Source organism: Scyliorhinus torazame, chromosome 18, assembly GCF_047496885.1.
Source record: "Scyliorhinus torazame isolate Kashiwa2021f chromosome 18, sScyTor2.1, whole genome shotgun sequence".
In the NCBI taxonomy this organism is placed as follows: domain Eukaryota; kingdom Metazoa; phylum Chordata; class Chondrichthyes; order Carcharhiniformes; family Scyliorhinidae; genus Scyliorhinus; species Scyliorhinus torazame.
Window position 1 is genome coordinate 6,054,065 of NC_092724.1, and position 21,508 is coordinate 6,075,572.

Genomic DNA, 21,508 nt, shown 5'->3' on the forward strand with positions numbered 1-21,508 from the left:
TTATTTTGTCAGCAGCATCCATCTAATCAGGACAGGATAAAACCAGCCCAAGCTGGGTTGTCATTTCATCGCTGTTAATTTTGAATATATAATATGAGGCCGAATATATTTCAATTTTGTTTCAAAGTTCAAACGTCACTAAATTGTGGTAGATGTATGACGCATCAAAGCAGAGAATGTTCTAAGTTTGATACCTGATCTGTTTTGAATCCGTTAATTTGAATCATGGTTGCGGTAAGTGTACTTCGTCAGTCTTTTTATTGCTCTGAAATGATTTCTGCTCAAAGTACACCTCTGTGACCATCTGGTAAGGACAGCTGTGCATTCACTGATAAAGGTTCTTTCTATTGAATAGCTTGTTGACACTCATTGAGATTTGTACATTAATTTTTGCCTCTTGGATGAGATAGAAAAAGGGGACAAGCCAAAGAAGAGACATTTTGCACTGCGCACTAAAATAATAGCAAAATACATCCGGTGCTGGAGAGCTGAAATAAAAATAAGTGCTGGAAAAAAATCAGTGGGTCTGGCAGCATCCGTAGAGAGAAACAGATTTAACGTTTTGAGTCCAATATGACTCGTTGTAAATAAGAGTTAGGAATAGAATTTACAGTGCAGAAGGAGGCCATTCAGCCCATCGAGTCTGCACCGGCTCTTGGAAAGAGCACCCTACCCAAGGTCAACACCTCCACCCTATCCCCATAACCCAGCAACCCCACCCAACACCAAGGGCAATCTTGGACACTAAGGGCAATTTATCATGGCCAATCCACCTAACCTGCACATCTTTGGACTGTGGGAGGAAACCGGAGCACCCGGAGGAAACCCACGCACACACAGGAAGAATGTGCAGACTCCACACAGACAGTGACCCAAGCCGGAATCGAACTTGGGACCCTGGAGCTGTGAAGCAATTGTGCTATCCACAATGCTACCGTGCTGCCCGTTTTATGCTATTGAAAAGAGGGAGGAGCAGTTGGAACAACGCTGAGGACCCGGGTTCGATCCTGGCCCTGGGTCACTGTGGTGGGTTTGAACATTCTACCCGTGTCTTCGTGGGTTTCAGCCCCACAACCCAAAGATGTGCAGGGTAGGTGGATTGGCCACGCTAAATTGCCCCTTAATAAAAGAAAATGTCAAAGATATGGAACACAAGGCAAAGGGAATGGGTGGCACGATAGCACAGTGGTTAGCACTGTTGCTTCAGAGTGCCAGGGACCCCGGTTCACAGTAACTTTATTGCAGTGTTAATGTAAGCCTACTTGTGATAGTAATAACGACCGTATTAAAGACGGGTCCTGTTGCTCTTTCTAGCTTTAGTCTATTTGCTCTGTTATAGGTCACCTTTGCTCATGAGTCGCCAGGTATCTTTATGATACCGCCACGTGGTTCAAGTTTAGGTCATGATTAATAACACAGCACACCGCTTAGTAAGGATTAAAACAACGGTCATTTATTATATACAACAAGCAATATTAATACCCTAATACTACTTTCTATACAATAAACCTATCACTACTGGCCAATACTTAACTTAGGACGAGCCCAACAGGTCCGGGAAACGAATGGCTTGTCCAATCAAATCTGGCCCGCGGGATTCAAAAGGCTGCTACAGGTCGGTGGCTAGGTGTCTCTACCGGATAGCGATCGTTGGATTCACACTTACAGTGGCCGGTGGCTGGTCTTGTGTAGGTCTCGAGCAGGTGAAGATGAGAGAGAGAGAGAGATCTGAACTTGGACCTTTACTTTTATAGGGCCCAGGGGCTTCCCGCCTCCCGGGGCGGCCCTTGACCCTGAGTCCCAAGTGATTGGATTCTGTCCCCAGTCTCTGGGGTCGATGTGTCCAATGGTGAGGTGATTCCTCGATCAGGGGGTGGTCGCTCACCTGTCTTTGTTTCGGCCACTGCAGGCGCCGACAGGTCTGGCCCTGTATTCAATTGCTAATATGTTGCAATTGTTCCCGGGGATAGCCGATTTAACTGTGGATGTCTTGAGTAGATTAGGTGTAAACAGTCCTGAATGAAACTGCGGATACCTGGGTTGATGGGCTGTTGATAGCCCTGAGTATCGATCTGGGCTACGTTCCCAGAGCTGAAGCTGCAAACCTGCCTGCAGCTGCCTGCTTGTGTCTTCTTGGCTGCTTTTCCCAGCAGTCTTTCGGTTTAGCCATTTTAAACTGGGTTTTGGCCAGATTAATCGGAACGCAGCCATTTTACATGGCTACAGTCCAGAGTAGGTATTAACAGCAGAATAAAGTCAGTACTTTCTGAAAGTAAAGACGTAAACAAGATATAGACTGGCATTTGTGCGGGTCAGGTGAGGGCGTTCAAAATAGAAGACCGAGTTCATGGTCTGAAGTTATTGAATTTAATGTTGAGTCTAGAAGGCTGCAAAGTACCTAATCGGAAGCACTTCATTCTCTTTTTATTTGCACTGTACACCTCTCAAATGCCATTGAGATTGGTAAAGATTTGTTTCCAATCAGCATTGCTATTTATCCCCAGGTATGGGCAGAGCTGAAGATTCATACTAAATTTAGCCAAGTTTAACCCAGAAGAAAGTTTTAGGCTGCTGGTAAATACAAGGAAAACATTGATTTTCTGCAATATTATCAGCTTAAAAAAAATAAATAGATAGATGGTCAAAGCATAGTCCCATGCTTCCTTCCTATAAAGTCATTGAGGTGAGCAGCACAGAAAAGACCCTTTGGCCCATCGCATCTGCGCCGGTCAAAAACACCCACCTAAAGTATTCTAATTTCATTTTCCAGCACTTGGCATCATAGAATCCATGCAGTGCAGAAGAAGGCCATTTGGCTCAGAGTTTGCAATGACCCTCTGAAAGACCAACCTACCTAGGCCTATTTCCTTTCCCTATCCCCATAATCTCCCACAGACCAAAGATGTGCAGCTTAGGTGGATTGGCCATGCTAAATTACCCCATAGTGTCCAAAGGTTAGGTGGGGTTATGGGGATAGGGTGGGGGAGTGGGCCTAGGTAGGGTGCTCTTTTGGCTGGTCGGTTCAGACTCGATGGGCCAAATAGCCTCCTGCAGGGGGGATTCTATGATTCAATGACACATGGAGTTCCCAACTTTTCAACTTTCTGATAGTTGAAAGATGAAAAATACATCCACAGTGTACTAATATGTGTAGGCTAAAACTACTTGGTTGGTCAGTTTACTCACCAGTAAATTAACTGAGGAGCTAACAATATCAGAAGGCACTGAATCAAGATGGTACTCTTTTTAAAATAATGTTTTTTTGCAGTGTATGGTTCGCATAACATTTTATCCAAAAATTGTCAGATGTGCTATTGCATCTGGAGAACTTGAATTTCACCTGTGAAGTTCAGATTTTTAGGAAACAGCAAGTTCTTTGATCCCTTTTAAACTGCACAACATCCATGATGTGGGCAGCACGGTAGCATTCTGGATAGCACAATTGCTTCACAGCTCCAGGGTCCCAGGTTCGCTTCCGGCTTGGGTCACTGTCTGTGCGGAGTCTGCACATCCTCCCCGTGTATGCGTGGGTTTCCTCCGGGTGCTCCGGTTTCCTCCCACAGTCCAAAGATGTGCAGATTAGGTGGATTGGCCATGATAAATTGTCCTTCGTGTCCAAAATTGCCCTTAGTGTTGGGTGGGGTTACTGGGTTATGGGGATAGGGTGGAGGTGTTGACCTTGGGTCGGGTGCTCTTTCCAAGAGCCGGTGCAGACTCGATGGGCCGAATGGCCTCCTTCTGCACTGTAAATTCTATGATAAATTCTATGATCTGCATGATGAGTGATTTTCATAAACGAGGCATTTCTCCCTCTTTTGTTTTCCTGAGTGCTTGTTGATGCCTTGACTTTGCAATTTGTGGCACCTAGAACCAATTGTCCTACATTCTGACCTATTCCTACATCAACCACCCATGCTTGCCCCATAGACAGCCAGTCTGAATTTCATTTGGAAGTTGAGTGAATGAAAACTATTATGAATCCTCTGGTAAAAAATTTTTAAAAATAGGGAAGCAGAAACCAGGCGCTTGCCCTGCATGAAAAGCAAAGGGAAAACATAAACCTCTACAGAGGCCAAGGAATCAGTTCTATAACTATTTTTGAGAATTATGTTCGTGAGGGGCAAACGGAAAACTTAAAAAGAATTTTTATTTGAAAACCAGGAAATGCTTATTCCTCATTGTCCTTCAAAAATCTGTTTACTCCAGGGTTTAGACCAGCACTTGCTTTCCTTACCACAAGGGAGCTATGGACAGTTTACATTTGGCATTTTGGATGACCCCTTTGATCCCTTCCCCTTTGGAGCCAACCAGAGTTCAGAAGAAAACAGAGACTCTGAAAATAGGAGAGAAAGGGAGCACCAGTCGCGACCACGATATAGTTCCAGGCAACCCAGAGCACCTCGGTTCCCATCACGGCGCCCTACAACACGAAATGAAGGAGTTCCGACTCTAGAAGGGTAGGTGCACCTCCTGAAATTTCAGCATTCAACCGGGGAAGAAACTTGGTTCTAGTGAGAAATGTTTACTTTGGTACCTATCTTTAGCTGTTAATTTGCTTTTGTTAAACCCGCTCTATGGTGTCTATTTTACTGCTCTGTCTACTTCCAGGAAGATTATTAATGGCATCTATATCTGAAATCTGGGCAATGTGATTATAAATTAGAATGAGGACTTCACAACAGCATGTGTATATTAAATAAATTTAAAGCATGTGCTTTTAGCATTTTAGGATGTGATACTGGTTTAAATGAAAGCTCATTTTTATGTATGTTTTGTATATGTCAAATTGTCGATGGCTGGAAAGTTCACTCGTTTGCTTGCACCGACTGCAGCTTGAAATTATATTCGAGCTTTCAAACTTTTCTTTTGTTTATTACAGAATTATTCAGCAATTGGTTAATGGAATCATTGCACCTACGGCAGTGCCAAACTTGGGATTGGGCCCATGGTAAGTTGTAGGGGCTGTTTAGCACAGGGCTAAATCGCTGGCTTTGAAAGCAGACCAAGGCAGGCCAGCAGCATGGTTCGATTCCCGTAACAGCCTCCCCGAACAGGCACCGGAATGTGGTGACTAGGGGCTTTTCACAGTAACTTCATTTGAAGCCTACTTGTGACAATAAGCGATTTTCATTTCATTACAAAGTTGCTGAATAAGTTTATGTTGAAGAGTGAATGTGGAGATATTGAAATTTAAGACCAACTGTTTTGAGACATTGATATCTGAAATAAGAGGTCAAATTTGCATGCTTTTTTTTTTTTCTTGAACTATGATTATTACAATGGCCAAGATTTTTCATAAAAATAATATCTGGTGTATGCCATTATTGGAACATAGATTGTACAGGAAATTAGATATGTAAGTTCCCAGGTAGAACCAGAATTTCAACTAGACACTAACTCAAACATTGCATGCATGAGGAAATTATTTGCAAAAGCAATATTTTATAACATGGTTTATTTTTAGATGATAAAAATGAATTGTAGCACATGAGGCAGCTTTTAGGCTAATAAATAGCAGTGATCATCCAGTTGATGGTTGCTATTTGAGGTTACAGAGTCTGAAAGGTCTACTCCGGGCAGACAGAATTGAGCTGAAATTTAGTGATCACAATCATGCAGTGTAATTCAACTGACGTCAATTTTTGTCAGTTTTATAGCCTTTCGTTTCTTTTAGTTTATTGCTTCATCGAGTTTGGACTTGATTTCAAATTGTCCCATTAACCTGAATCTACTTTGGGGCCGTGAAGGGAGAAGTGTGGATTTTTGGTTTGGTCACCATTTTATATAAAGACGGGAGAAATTTAGAACCGTCACTGAATTGAATTGCACCAAATCTTGATTGTGCTGCTTTTGATTTGCTCCCATGCTTGCTGCAGCACCACATGCAAGGAAATACGAAGGATCCTCTGCAAAGCTGGAATGTTTGAAATTTAGTGTATGTTGTGATCATCATGCGAGAAATATTGGTCAATGTATCTTCAGTCGCATCTAGGGAAGGCGGTTGCATAGTGGTATTGTTGCTAGACTAGTAATTCAGAGACCCAGGGTAATGATCTGGGGACCTGGGTTCAAATCCCACCACGGCAGATGGTGGAATTTATACTCAATTAAAATATCTGGAATCAAAAGTCTAATGAAATTGTTGATTGTCGTAAAACCTATCTGGTTCGCGAATGTCCTTTTAGAGAAGGAAATCTGCCAACCCTCATCTGGCCCACACATGACTCCAAACCCACAGAAACTCTTCAAGTTTCCTCTGAAATGGCCCAGCACGCCATGCAGTTGAATTCAACCACGACAGAAAAATGAAAAAGTATAGAAACTGGACCACCAACGACAACGGAAAACCCAGCCCAGTCGACCCTACAGAGTCCTCCTTATTAACATCTAGGGGCTTGTGCTAAAGTTGGGAGAGCTGTCTCACAGACTAGTCAAGCAACAGCCTGACATAAGTCATACTCACAGAATCATACCTTACAGACAATGTCCCAGACACACTATCACCATTTCTGGGTATGTTCTGTCTCACCGGCAAGACAGACCCAGCAGAGGTGGTGGCACAGTGATATACAGTCGGGAGGGAGTTGCCCTGGGAATCCTCAACATTGACTCTGGACCCCATGAAGTATCATGGCTTCAGGTTAAACATGGGCAAGGTAACTTGCTGATTACCACGTATCAGCCACCACCAGCTGATGAATCGGTAATCGTCCATGTTGAACACCGCTTGGAGGAGACCCAGGCAAGGAATTTGCTCTGGGTGGGGGACTTAAGTGTTCATCATCAAGAGTGGCTCAGTAGTACCACCACAGACCGAGCTGGCTGGGTCCTAAAGGGCATAGCTCCTGGATTGGGACTGCAGCAGGTGGTGAGGGAACCAACATGAGGGGAAAACATACTTGGCCTCATCCTCACCAACCTGCCTGCTGCAGATGCATCTGTCCATGACTATATTGAGCGAAGTGACCACTGCGCAACCTCTGTGGAGACTAAAGTCCCGTCTTCACATTGAGGATACCCTCCATCGTGTTGTGTGGCACTACCACCGTGCTTAATGGGATAAACTTCAAACTGTTCTAGCAACTCAAGACTGGGTTTCCTTGAGGCGCTGTGGGCCAACAGCAGCAGCAGAATTGTACACGACCACAATCTGAAACCTTATGGCCCGGCATATCCCCCACTCTACCATTACCACCAAGCCAGGGGATGAACCATGGTGCAATGAAGAGTGCAGGAGAGCATGTTAGGAGTAACACCAGGTGTACCGAAAAATGAGGTGTCAACAAGGTGCAGCTACAACACAGAACTACTTGTGTGCCAAAGAAGCTAAACGATTCACAACAAATGTAAACGTATCAGATCTAAGCTCTGCAGTCCTGCCCTATCCAGCCGTGAATCATGGTGGACAATTGAAACAATTCGCTGGAGGAGGAGACTCCATAAAGATGCCCAGCCTCAATGATTGAAGAGCCCAGCACATTGTGAAAAGATGAGGCTGAAGCATCAGCACCAACCTTCAGCCAGAACTGCCGAGTGGATGATCCATCTCTATCTTCTCCAGAGGTCCCCAGCATCACAGATGTTAGTCTTCAGCCAGTACAATTCACTCCACTCCGCGTGATATCAAGAAACGGCTGAAGGCACTGGATACTCCAAAGGCTATGGACCCTGACAAAATTCTGGCAATAGTACTGAAGACTTCTGTTCCAGAACTTGCCGCACCCCCAGCCAAGCTGTTCTCGTACAGCTACAATGCCAGCAATTCCATTCGGCAAATTGGAAAATTGGCATGTCCTGTACACAAGAAACAGGACAAGCCCAGCCAATTACCGCGCTCTCCGTCTACTCTCCATCAGCAAGGAAGGAGTCATCAAAGGTGCGATCAAGCGGCACTTACTCAGCAATAACCTGCTCACAGATGCTCCCTTTGGGTTCTGCCAGGGTCACTCAGCTCTTGACCTCATTACAGCCACCTTGAACCGCTGCAGTCTCTTGAGGTGTAGGTGCACCCACAGTGCTGTTAGGGAAGAAATTCCTGGATTTTGACCCAGCGACAGTAAAGGAACGGTAATATATCTCAAGTCAGGATGGTGAGTGACTTGGAGGGGAAGCTCAAGGTGGTGGGGTTCCCATGTGCCTGCTCCTCTTGTCCTTCTAGATGGTTGTGGTCGTGGGTTTGGAAGGTGCTGCCGAAGGGGGATTGGTGAGTCCCTGCGGTGCATCCTTGCAGATAGTACACACTGCTGCTACGTGCATCGGTGGTGTAAGGACTGAATGTTTGCGGAAGGGGTCGCATTCAAGCGGGCTACTTTGTTCTAGATGGTGTGGAGCTTCTCAAGTGTTGGGGCTGTAATCATCCAGGCAAGTATTCCATCACAATCCTGACTTGGTGGACAGGCTTCGGAGGGTCAGGAGGTGAGTTACTTTGCACAGGATTTCCAGCCTTTGACCTGCTCTGGTAGCCACAGTATTTGTATGGCTAGTCCAGTTCAGTTTCTGGTCAATGGTAATCTCCTTCTCTTCCCCTTCTTTCTTCTTCTTCTTCTCCTCCTCTTTCTCCCCCCCCCCCCCCCCCAAAAAAAAAGGGAGATTCAGCGGTGGCATGCCATTGAATGTCATGGGGCAATGGTAGATGCCAGTGTTGTAGCTGGACTGGAACAGTTTTTCTAGGGGTGTGGCACGTTCTGGGGCACAACTTTTCAGTACTGTTGTGGAATATTGTCAGGACCTAAATCCTTTGTCGTATTGAGTACCTTCAGCCTTCTCTTAATATTACATGGGCTGAATTGAATTGGTTTAAGACTGACATCTGTGATACTGGGGACCTCTGGAAGGGGCAAAGATGGACCATCCATTCGGCACTGCTGGCTGAAGATTGTTGAAAATGCTTTTGTACAGTATGCTGGGCTCCTCCACCATTCAGGATGGGGATATTTGTGGAGCTTCCTCCAGTGAGTTGAATTGGCTACCGCCATTCATAGCTGGATGTAGCAGGACTGCAGTGCTGGGATCGGATCCATTGATTGTGGAATCGCTTTAGCTCTATTACTTGCTGCTTTTGCAGTTTGGCATGTACGTATTCCTGTTGTAGCTTCACCAGGTTGACACCTAATTTTTCAGTATGCATGGTGCTGCTCCTGACATGCCCGCCTGCATTCTTCATTAAGCCAGGGCTATCCCCTGGCTTGGTAATGGTCGAGTGGGGGGATATGCTGGACCATAACGTTAAATATTGTGGTTGAGTAGAATTCTGCTGAGGGCCCACAGAGCCACATGGATGCCCAGTCTGGAGTTGCAAGATCAGTTTGACATCTATCTCATTTAGCACGATGGTGCCACGCAACCCTATGGAACAGGACTTCACTGTGGGGTGGTCACTCCTACTGATACTGTAATGGACAGATGCATCTGCGGCAGGCAGGTTGGTGATGATGTGGTCCAGTATGTTTTACCCTCTTGTTGGTTCCTTCACTTGCTGCAGCCCTAGTCTAGCAGCTATATTTTTAAGACCCGGCCAGCTGAGAGTATAGTGCAGCTTCATAGTATTGGTTTTCTGCTTCTGCCTTCAGCTCCATGTCGACCTGTTTTATGCTGTAGACCTGACCACTCCCCGTCCAAAACATCAATTAATATCTGCTATGTTGACCTTCCTGAGGTGTGGTTCAGTGCTACTGTTGCTTTGATTCAAATAGGTTGGTCTTTTGAGATGAATTGATCATAAATATACACGGTTTTTCTTAATTGTAGAGTATCCTCTTGCTTTGGTAGGTAAATTTGGGGAGCCATAATATTGAACTGTGCAAACTCAAATTCTCCGATCCAATCACTATGTGAGCTGGTGGATCCGAAAAGGTTAGGGTGAGAATTGCTCATATTCTGGAGGTGTGACGTTTGTGCAACAGCATTCTTATGATCTAATATATTTGTTAAACAGCAATGTTGTCTGGTCAGGCTCATGTACGGAAATGGTCACTTGGCAGTTCAGTATCAAGGGATTCTGTAGGCATTCTATGTAATAGGTGAGGGATTGTGAAGAAAGTTGCTTTTTATTTCAACTTTAAAACTAAAAAAGACTATATTCAGTATAAATAAAATTTCATTTATTTTTGCATATCAACTTGTAATGTAAATTTTCTATGGATTATAGGGGTGTTTTGCATTCAAATCCAATGGACTATGCGTGGGGAGCCAATGGCTTGGACACAATCATTACACAGGTAGTTAATCTGGTTAGTGCAATACTGTTCATGTTGAAATTATATTACGAAGATGGATACAAGAAATGTTATTTGATCCTAGATTCTGACACACATGTACTATTATACTATTAATTTTCTGAATGGATGTTTCATTATACAATGTAACCTCTCCACTTCGATAAGTAAAACCATTTTCATTACTACTTTACCATGTTTTATCATTGTTTTACACTTCAATTAAATGTTTGTGTCTGTGGTGTTTCCCGTTTCACACACTTGTGGATTAGGCATTCTCATGACATTCTGAAAGCCAGAAAATTCTGAAATCTGGAAATTATTTGTTCCCCAGTATTTCACACAGGAGAGGTTACAGTGTATTGACTCAGTTGCGATTTTGTCCCAGCAGAAAATCATGTCTGTAAAATGTTTTTTTGTTCTCCTTTTGGATTTCTTTCTCTTCTGTCACCCCCACCCAGACATCCCAATTGTCTCATGCAATTTCACTTTACATTTCCTCATGGGAGGCGTTGGCTGCTTATTGGGGTACAGCTCCTCAGATGTCCACTGATCTCCAGTAGCTCACTCTGGTTGTGGTCTTAACTCTCCTGCCTGTCCCCCATAACCCTTAACTCTTTTTTTGCTAAAATTATGTCGAACTGAACCTCGAATATATTCAGTGACCCAGCCTCCACTGCAGGCTGGGCATAAGATTAATGACTCCAAAAAGAAATTCCTCCTAATCTCTGTCTTAAATGGGAAGCCCCTTATTTTAAATTGTTCCCCCTAGTTCTAAATTTCCCCAGGAGAGGAAGCATCCTTTGAGCACCAACCATGTTGAAGCCCTCAATCTTAAATGTTTCAATATCACCTCTAATTCTTCTGAACATAGCTCCCAACTTGCTCAACCTTTCCTCCTGAGACCATCCCTTCATCCCAGGAATTAGCCTAGTGAACCTTCTTTGAATTGCTGCCAGTGCAAATATATTTACCAAATAAGAAGACCAAAACTGTACACAGCTCTGTTATGATTGTAGCAAGATTTGCTTTTATACTGCATTTCCCCCTTCCAATAAATGCCAACATTCCATTTGCCTTCCCGTTATCCGCTGAACTTGCATGCTAGTTTGTTGTAATTTATGCACGAGCACTCCCAAACCCCTCTGCTGATGTTTTCTGCAGTCTTTCACCATTTAAATAATATTTGACTCCTTTATTCTTTAAAAAAAATTTTTTTTAGAGTATCCAATTCATTTTTTTTTTTTCTAATTAAGGGGCATTTTGCATGGCCAATCCACCTAGCCTGCACATCTTTGGGTTGTGGGAATGAAACCCACGCAGACACGGGGAGAATATGCAAATTCCACACAGACAGTGACCCGGGGCCGGGATCGAACCCGGGTCCGTGGCGTCATGAGGTGGCAGTGCTAACGACTGCGCCACCATGCTGCCCCCGGCTCCTTTATTCTTCCTAACAAATTCATAACTTCACATTTTCCTACATTATATTCCATCTGCGTGCCGCTCCCAACCTGTCTGTATCCCTCTGAAGACTGTCATCCTCACCACTTGTCTTCCCACCTGTTTTTGTATTATCAGCAAACTTGGTAATAGTGCATTCACTTCCCTAACCAAGTCATTAATATATATTGTAAATAATTGTGGCCCCAGCACAGATTCTTGTGGCAATCCACTAGTTACAGGTTGCCACCCTGAAAATGACCCTCTTATCCAAATTCTTGTCTTCTATCAGTTCTCTATCCTTCCATGTGGTACCTTATTAAACTCTTTTTTGCAAATCCAAGTATATTATATCTACTGGTTCCCCTTCATCTGTCCTGCTCATTACCACCTCAAAGAATTCTAATAAATTGTCAGGCATGATTTCCCCTTGGTGAAGCCATGCTGACTCTGTTTGATTATATTATGCATTTCTCAATGCCCTGCTATTACATCCTTTATCATGGATTAATTTCTGTCATTGGGAAAATGTTAAGCTAAACTATAGATTTCTACATTCTGTCTTCCTCCTTTTATGAATAGTGGTATTATATTTGTGGCTTTCCAATCCACTGAGAGGTTTCCAGAATCGGAACATTTTGGAAGATTACAACCAATGCAGCATTTCTTTTCAGTCCGTAAAATGCAGACCATTAGACGAAGGGACTTATCAGGTTTTAGTCCCATTAGTTTTCTTCATACTTTTTCCTCTAGTGATCTTGGTCATTCTTCTTTTAATCCTTGAGTTCTTACTATTCATGGGATGCCTCCATTGTCTTCTACTGTGAAGACAAATGCAAAATACTTATTCAAAGTCTCTGCCACTTGTTTCATAGAATTTACAGTGCAGAAGGAGGCCATTCGGCCCATCGAGTCTGCACCGGCTCTTAGAGCACCCTACCCAAGCCCACATCTCCACCCTATCCCCAAAACCCAGTAACCCCACCCAACACTAAGGCAATTTTGGACACTAAGGGCAATTTAGCATGGCCAATCCACCTAACCTGCACATCTTTGGACTGTGGGAGGAAACCAGAGCACCCGGAGGAAACCCACGCACACACGGGGAGAACGTGCAGACTCCGCACAGACAGTGACCCAAACCGGGAATCGAGCCTGGGACCCTGGAGCTGTGAAGCAATTGTGCTAACCACAATGCTACCGTGCTGCCCACTACCGTTTCCCATCACTAATCTCCCAGTTTCATCCTCTAAGGGACCAATGTTTACTTTACCTGTGCTATTTAAATAATATATATTTATAGAAGCATTTACTTTTGATTTTTTAGATTTCTTGCTATTTTTCACTTGTACGCCAATTTCTCCATCTCTTATTTTTCAGTCATACTTCGATGGCTTCTAAAATGTTCCTTATTTTCTGGGCTAAGCCATGCCTTATGAGGGAAGCAGATCTCACTTCAACCATCTGCTACAAAAATCCGTTTAAAGATTGTACTGACTAGACGTCTCAGTAACAATGCCAAGATTGCGGTTTTAAATTTGGGGCTGCTGACGTACCACCATACAAATCTGTGCTATTATTATTTTTTTATTTTTTTACAGGAACAAAATATGCATCAATAACCATTCTACATATTTCTTCAGTTTTTAAGAAATTTTTGTTCATCTGTTAGCGGGTCAAGTAGATTGTTAACTTGTATTTGTAGTTTTACTGCCAATAATCTGACAGGTTTTGCGCTTACTGTTTTAAATTAAAAAATTTTTTTTTAAATCCTGTTCTTAAGCTAGTCGTTTTGAGTGATCAGCCTGAACAGATCATTATGGGCCACAACTCCTGAAGGAGTGGCAATTGAGCCAGGGGAGGGAGGAAGGTTCAAGCCAGTGGTGGTGGGGGAGGAGAGTATAGTTCCAGCGTACTCTTTTGCAGCCTCAAACTTTGGATTGTCCCAAATGCTACAGCAATAGTTACCCAGAAAAGGTTTGAAGAATTAAAATCCCTTTTACCTGCTGGGTAATTATTATACTGATCCCCGCCTCCTGCATGGACCTATCCCACCTCAGACCACCAACTCTCCCCAGTGCCAGGCCTGACCCCGGCACCCGTCCTGATGCCCAATTTCCAACCTCTTCCCCAAAATAATTCTTACCCACTTGCCTTCTAAACATACCATCCCCCTGGCTTGCCAAAGGCCTTTAAACTTAGTTGGACCTTTAAACTTAGTCTAAAGGGGGAATGGCTTACCTACCTTCGAATGAGCTACCTTCACCTGAGGTCCCAGGCGCATGCTGCATCAAAAAGATCTCGCTTGGCTTGAGTCGGAAGGTCAGGTGAGATGAGATCATCTGGATTTCCAGGTATTAGATAGAAAGCTCCAGGATTTTGACACATTAATGATAAAGGAATATTGAAGTTTAGGTGTGTGACTTGGGAATTTGGAGCTGCTGCTCTGGGCCGTCTCTGGTGAAGGTCGCAGGTTTGGGAGGTGCTCTGAAAAACCATTAGCCAGTTTCTGCTGTACATCCTGTAGATTGTATACACCCAGCCATGGTACGCAGTCAGTTTGGTTATGTTCTTTGTAATCACTGTCTAATTAATTATTTCCTTCCTTCAGCTTCTGAACCAGTTTGAAAATACTGGCCCGCCTCCTGCAGATAAAGATAAAATCAAGACTCTTCCCACGGTAGAAATAACAGATGAACATGTAGGTGGGTGTACTTCGGACCAGTAACCAAATGCCTCGTTGCTTTTTCGTCCTCCTCACCCTGTCTTAACTTTGTCAGGAATATACTAATAAATACATCAGCTGCTAAAACTAACTTTATGGAACTTTTGTCATTCTGTACGATCAAATAACAGAACTTGGTCATGTTATTATGGACTGATTTTGATCTTTCTGGCTTCATGCAAAAACCTTTTATTCACATCAGGTTCTCTGGTGGTTAAGTGAATATCATATTTAGATAAAATAACTGAACTACCCATAAAATTGAAATACAAACAGAAAATGCTGGAAAAACTCAGCAGGTCTGGCAGCATCTGCGGTGAGCGAAACAGTTAATGTTCTGAGTCCTTGTGACACTCTTCAGAGCCCTAAGATTAGTTTGAGATGTATATGACTTATTTGATTCATTTTGGCAGGAGGAATGTGGAGAGACAAAAAAGTTGCAACTTTAAATTGGGTTGAGGAGCAAAGGGACCTGGGTGGATATGTGCATAAATCATTGCAGGTGGGTAAGACGGGTTGAGAGAGCAGTTAATAAGCCATACAGTATCCTGGGCTTTATTAATAGGGGCATAGAGTACAACAACAGGATAAAATGCTGAATTGGTATAAGCGGGAGGTGATGGCTAGTGGCATTGTCAGTGGACTAGTAATCCAGAGACCCAGGACAATGTTGTGGGGAGACCCGGGTTTGAATCCCATTATGTCAAATGGTGGAATTTGGATTCAATACAAATCTGGAATTAAAAGCCTAATGATGACCAAAAAACATTCTTGATTGTTGTAAAATCCATCTGGTTCACTAATGTTCTTTAGGGAAGGAAATCTGACATCCTTACCGGGTCTGGCCTAAGCAGTGTGGTCCACTTTTTAAAAATGTCCTCTGAAATGGCCTAGCAAGCCAGGGCAATTGGGGCTGGGCAATTAATGCCAGTGATGACCACATCCCATGAATGAATTTAAAATAAAATTTGCTAGTTCAGCCTTAACTGGAGTACTGCATTCAGCTGTGGGCGGCAGACTTTAGGAAGGATGTGAAGGCATTGGAAAGAGTGCAAAAAAATTCTCAAATGGTAGAGATGAGGAAGTTCAGTTATGAAAACAGATGGGAGAAGTTAGGACTGTTTTCCTTAGAGAACATAGAACATACAATGCAGAAGGAGGCCATTCAGCCCATCGAGTCTGCACCGACCCACTTAAGCCCCCACTTCCACCCTATCCCCGTAACTCAATAACCCCTCCTAACCTTTTTGGTCACTAAGGGAAATTTATCATGGCCAATGATTAAAGTTTAAGGGAGATGTGCGTGGAAAGTTTTTTACGCAGAGGGTGGTGGGTGCCTGGAACGCTTTGCCAGCGGAGGTGGTAGAGGCAGGCACAATAGCATAGAACATAGAACATAGAAAATACAGCACAGAACAGGCCCTTCGGCCCACGATGTTGTGCCGAACCTTTGTCCTAGATTAATCATAGATTATCATTGAATTTACAGTGCAGAAGGAGGCCATTCGGCCCTTTGAGTCTGCACCGGCTCTTGGAAAGAGCACCCTACCCAAACTCAACACCTCCACCCAACACCAAGGGCAATTTGGACATTAAGGGCAATTTATCATTGGCCAATTCACCTAACCCGCACATCTTTGGACTGTGGGAGGAAACCGGAGCACCCGGAGGAAACCCACGCAGACACGGGGAGGACGTGCAGACTCCGCACAGACAATGACCCAAGCCGGAATCGAACCTGGGACCATGGAGCTGTGAAGCAATTGTGCTATCCACAATGCTACCGTGCTGCCCTTAAGAACAAATAAATCTACACTATATCATTTTACCGTAATCCATGTACCTATCCAATAGCTGCTTGAAGGTCCCTAATGTTTCCGACTCAACTACTTCCACAGGCAGTGCATTCCATGCCCCCACTACTCTCTGGGTAAAGAACCTACCTCTGATATCCCTCCTATATCTTCCACCTTTCACCTTAAATTTATGTCCCCTTGTAATGGTGTGTTCCACCCGGGGAAAAAGTCTCTGACTGTCTACTCTATCTATTCCCCTGATCATCTTATAAACCTCTATCAAGTCGCCCCTCATCTTTCTCCGCTCTAATGAGAAAAGGCCTAGCACCCTCAACCTTTCCTCGTAAGGCCTACTCTCCATTCCAGGCAACATCCTGGTAAATCTTCTTTGCACCTTTTCCAGAGCTTCCACATCCTTCCTAAAATGAGGCGACCAGAACTGTACACAGTACTCCAAATGTGGCCTTACCAAAGTTTTGTACAGCTGCATCATCACCTCACGGCTCTTAAATTCAATCCCTCTGTTAATGAACGCGAGCACACCATAGGCCTTCTTCACAGCTCTATCCACTTAAGTGGCAACTTTCAAAGATGTATGAGCATAGACCCCAAGATCTCTCTGCTCCTCCACATTGCCAAGAACTCTACCGTTAACCCTGTATTCCGCATTCATATTTGTCCTTCCAAAATGGACAACCTCACACTTTTCAGGGTTAAACTCCATCTGCCACTTCTCAGCCCAGCTCTGCATCCTATCTATGTCTCTTTGCAGCCGACAACAGCCCTCCTTACTATCCACAACTCCACCAATCTTTGTATCGTCTGCAAATTTACTGACCCACCCTTCAACTCCCTCATCCAAGTCATTAATGTAAATCACAAACAGCAGAGGACCCAGAACTGATCCCTGCGGTACGCCACTGGTAACTGGGATCCAGGCTGAATATTTGCCATCCACCACCACTCTGACTTCTATCGGTTAGCCAGTTTGTTATCCAACTGGCCAAATTTCCCACTATCCCATGCCTCCTTACTTTCTGCATAAGCCTACCATGGGGAACTTTATCAAATGCCTTACTAAAATCCATGTACATTACATCCACTGCTTTACCTTCATCCACATGCTTGGTCACCTCCTCAAAGAATTCAATAAGATTTGTTAGGCAAGACCTACCCCTCGCAAATCCGTGCTGACTATCCCTAATCAAGCAGTGTCTTTCCAGATGCTCAGAAATCCTATCCTTCAGTACCCTTTCCATTACTTTGCCTACCACCGAAGTAAGACTAACTGGCCTGTAATTCCCAGGGTTATCCCTAGTTCCTTTTTTGAACAGGGGCACGACATTCGCCACTCTCCAATCCCCTGGTACCACCCCTATTGACAGTGAGGATGAAAAGATAATTGCCAACGGCTCTGCAATTTCATCTCTTGCTTCCCATAGAATCCTTGGATATATCCCGTCAGGCCCGGGGGACTTGTCTATCCTCAAGTTTTTCAAAATGCCCAACACATCTTCCTTCCTAACAAGTATTTCCTCGAGCTTACCAATCTGTTTCACACTGTCCTCTCCAACAATATCGCCCCTCTCATTTGTAAATACAGAAGAAAAGTACTCATTCAAGACCTCTCCTATCTCTTCAGACTCCATACACAATCTCCCGCTACTGTCCTTGATTGGACCTACCCTCGCTCTAGTCATTCTCATATTTCTCACATATGTGTAAAAGGCCTTGGGTTTTTCCTTGATCCTACCTGCCAAAGATTGTTCATGCCCTCTCTTAGCTCTCCTAATCCCTTTCTTCAGTTCCCTCCTGGCTATCTTGTATCCCTCCAATGCCCTGGTCTGAACCTTGTTTCCTCAGCCTTACATAAGTCACCTTTTTCCTCTTAACAAGACATTCAACCTCTCTTGTCAACCATGGTTCCCTCACTCGACCATCTCTTCCCTGCCTGACAGGGACATACATATAAGGACACGTAGCACCTGTTCCTTGAACAAGTTCCACATTTCACTTGTGTCTTTCCCTGCCAGCCTATGTTCCCAACTTATGCACTTCAATTCTTGTCTGACAACATCGTATTTACCCTTCCCCCAATTGTAAACCTTGCCCTGTTGCACGTACCTATCCCTCTCCATTACTAAAGTGAAAGTCTCAGAATTGTGGTCACTATCTCCAAAATGCTCCCCCACTAACAAATCTATCACTTGTCCTGGTTCATTACCAAGTACTAAATCCAATATTGCCCCTCCTCTGGTCGGACAATCTACATACTGTGTTAGAAAAGCTTCCTGGACACACTGCACAAACACCACCCCATCCAAACTATTTGATCTAAAGAGTTTCCACTCAATATTTGGGAAGTTAAGTCACCCATGACGACTACCCTGTGACTTCTGCACCTTTCCAAAATCTGTTTCCCAATCTGTTCCTCCACATCTCTGCTACTATTGGGGGGCCTATAGAAAACTCCTAACAAGGTGACTGCTCCTTTCCTATTTCTGACTTCAACCCATACTACCCCAATAGGGTGATACTCCTCGAACTGCCTTTCTGCAGCTGTTATACTATCTCTAATTAATAATGCCACCCCCCCCACCTCTTTTACCACCCTCCCTAATCTTATTGAAACATCTATAACCAGGGACCTCCAACAACCATTTCTGCCCCTCTTCTATCCAAGTTTCCGTGATGGCCACCACATCGTAGTCCCAAGTACCGATCCATGCCTTAAGTTCACCCACCTTATTCCTGATGCTTCTTGCGTTGAAGTATACACACTTCAACCCATCTCCGTGCCTGCAAATACTCTCCTTTGTCAGTGTTCCCTTCCCCACTGCCTCATTACACGCTTTGGCGTCCTGAATATCGGCTACCTTAGTTGCTGGACTACAAATCCGGTTCCCATTCCCCTGCCAAATTAGTTTAAACCCTCCCGAAGAGTACTAGCAAACCTCCCTCCCAGGATATTGGTGCCCCTCTGGTTCAGATGCAACCCGTCCTGCTTGTACAGGTCCCACCTTCCCCAGAATGTGCTCCAATTATCCAAATACCTGAAGCCCTCCCTCCTACACCATTCCTGCAGCCACGTGTTCAACTACACTCTCTCCCTATTCCTAGCCTCGCTATCACGTGGCACCGGCAACAAACCAGAGATGACAACTCTGTCTGTCCTGGCTTTCAACTTCCAGCCTAACTCCCTAAACTTGTTTATTACCTCCACACCCCTTTTCCTACCTATGTCGTTGGTACCAATGTGCACCACGACTTCTGGCTGCTCCCCCTCCCCCTTAAGGATCCTGAAGACACGATCCGAGACATCCCTGGCCCTGGCACCCGGGAGGCAACATACCTTCCGGGAGTCTCGCTCGCGACCACAGAATCTCCTATCTATTCCCCTAACCATTGAATCTCCTACAACTATTGCTTTTCTATTCTCCCCCCTTCCCTTCTGAGCCCCAGAGCCAGACTCCGTGCCAGAGACCTGACCGCTAGGGCCTTCCCCCGGTAGGTCATCCCCCCCAACAGCATCCAAAACGGTATACTTGTTTTGAAGGGGAACGGCCACGAGGGATCCCTGCACTGTCTGCCTGTTTGTTTTTTTCCCCCTGACTGTAACCCAGCTATTCGTGTCCTGTACCTTGGGTGTGGCTACCTCCCTGTAACTCTTCTCAATCACCCCCTCTGCCTCCCGGATGATCCGAAGTTCATCCAGCTTCAGCTCCAGTTCCCTAACACGGTCTTTGAGGAGCTGAAGTTGGGTGCACTTCCCGCAGGTATAGTCAGTGGGGACACCGGTGGTATCCCTCACCACCCACATCCTACAGGAGGAGCATGTAACTGGCCTAGCCTCCATCCCCTCTTACCTTACAGAATATAGCTGCTGTGTGGACTAACTAGATCTCCGCCCTCCGACTCTGCTCCCAGTCAACTACACTTCCTGTAAACTCCTGGCTCTCTTCGCACTCTTTGCGGAAATGTCGGAAACAAAATGAAAGGAGCACCTTACTCCCACCTCACCTAACTCCCTCGGTCACCAAACTCTCACTATCGCACTCAAAAAGCACCAAATTCAGCACTCCCTCGGTCACCAAACTCTTACGAGAGCACTCAAATGCACCAAATTCAGCACTCCCTCGGTCACCAAACTCTCACTATCGCACTCAAAAAGCACCAAACTCAGCACTCCCTCGGTCACCAAACTCTCACTATCGCACTCAAAAAGCACCAAACTCAGCACTCAGTGCAAACAAAGTCTGCACTGTAGGGGATCACTTTTATACTGTGAATCTAGCCTCTGAAAAACTGGCCTAATCCAATTAACTAATTAACAAGCTCCAGCTGCAAGTGCCTAGAAGTAGAAGCCTGTTTAAAGCTGATTGAAAATTCACTTCTAAACCAAACAGCAACTTTTAAGTTAATTAACTAAATAAAAGAAAAACTAAACTTTAGATAAAAATTTATTTAAGATGCATCTAGACAGATATATGAACGGGCGGGGAACAGAGGGAAGTAGAACCTTGGAAAATAGGTGACAGGTTTAGATACAAGATCTGGATCGGCGCAGGCTGGGAGGGCCGAAGGGCCTGTTCCTGTGCTGTAATTTTCGTTGTTCTTTGTTCTAATCCACCTAACGTGACGGGGAGAACGTGCAGACTCCGCACCAGCGGGGAATCGAACCTGGGACCCTGGCGCTGTTAAGCCACAGTGCTAGCCACTTGTGCTACCCGATTCACGGGCATGAGAAGAGAAGATTTAGAGGAGATTTGATCGATATATTCAAAATCATGGGGCCTGGACCGAGTAAATAGAGAGAATCTGCTCCCACTCGAGAAAGGATCAAGATATAAGAAGCAAAAGTGAGATGAGGAGAAACATTTTTACGCAGCTAGGGTTTTGAATGCACTGCCTGATGTGTGGCGGAGGCAGGTGCAGTTGAAACATTCAACAGTTCAAATTACACCACAGCAGATGGTGAAATTTGAATTTAAAAAATATGAATATTAAATTATAAGTCTAATGATGAACATGAAACCATTACCAAGTGTCGTAAAAAACCATCTGGTTCACCAATGTCATTTAGGGAAGGAAATCTGTCGTCCTTACCTGGCCGATGTCATTGGGAAAGGGTTATTGGGTTATAGGGATAGGGTGGAAGTGAGGGTTTAAGTGGGTCGGTGCAGACTCGATGGGCTGAATGGCCTCCTTCTGCACTGTTTGTTCTATGTACATGTGACTCCAGGTCTACAGCAATTGTGTGCCAGTTAGTTCTGAGTCGGGGACAGTTTTATGCTGTGGCCTCGGGCTCAAAAAGAACTGTACCAAGACTG

General features: G+C 44.5%; 1 protein-coding gene across 2 annotated transcripts in view; it reads left to right on the forward strand.

Moving 5' to 3' along the window:
• Positions 1-21,508, forward strand: part of rnf126 (ring finger protein 126) — a 95,259-nt gene that overhangs the window by 48,720 nt on the left and 25,031 nt on the right. The window contains exons 4-7 of one of the 2 annotated variants that reach the window (XM_072482093.1): positions 4,207-4,457; positions 4,880-4,948; positions 10,148-10,229; positions 14,269-14,362. In XM_072482093.1, coding sequence (XP_072338194.1) covers positions 4,207-4,457; positions 4,880-4,948; positions 10,148-10,229; positions 14,269-14,362 — 496 coding nt within the window. The remainder of the gene's footprint in view (positions 1-4,206; positions 4,458-4,879; positions 4,949-10,147; positions 10,230-14,268; positions 14,363-21,508) is intronic. The other variant, XM_072482094.1, reaches the window with a different exon arrangement.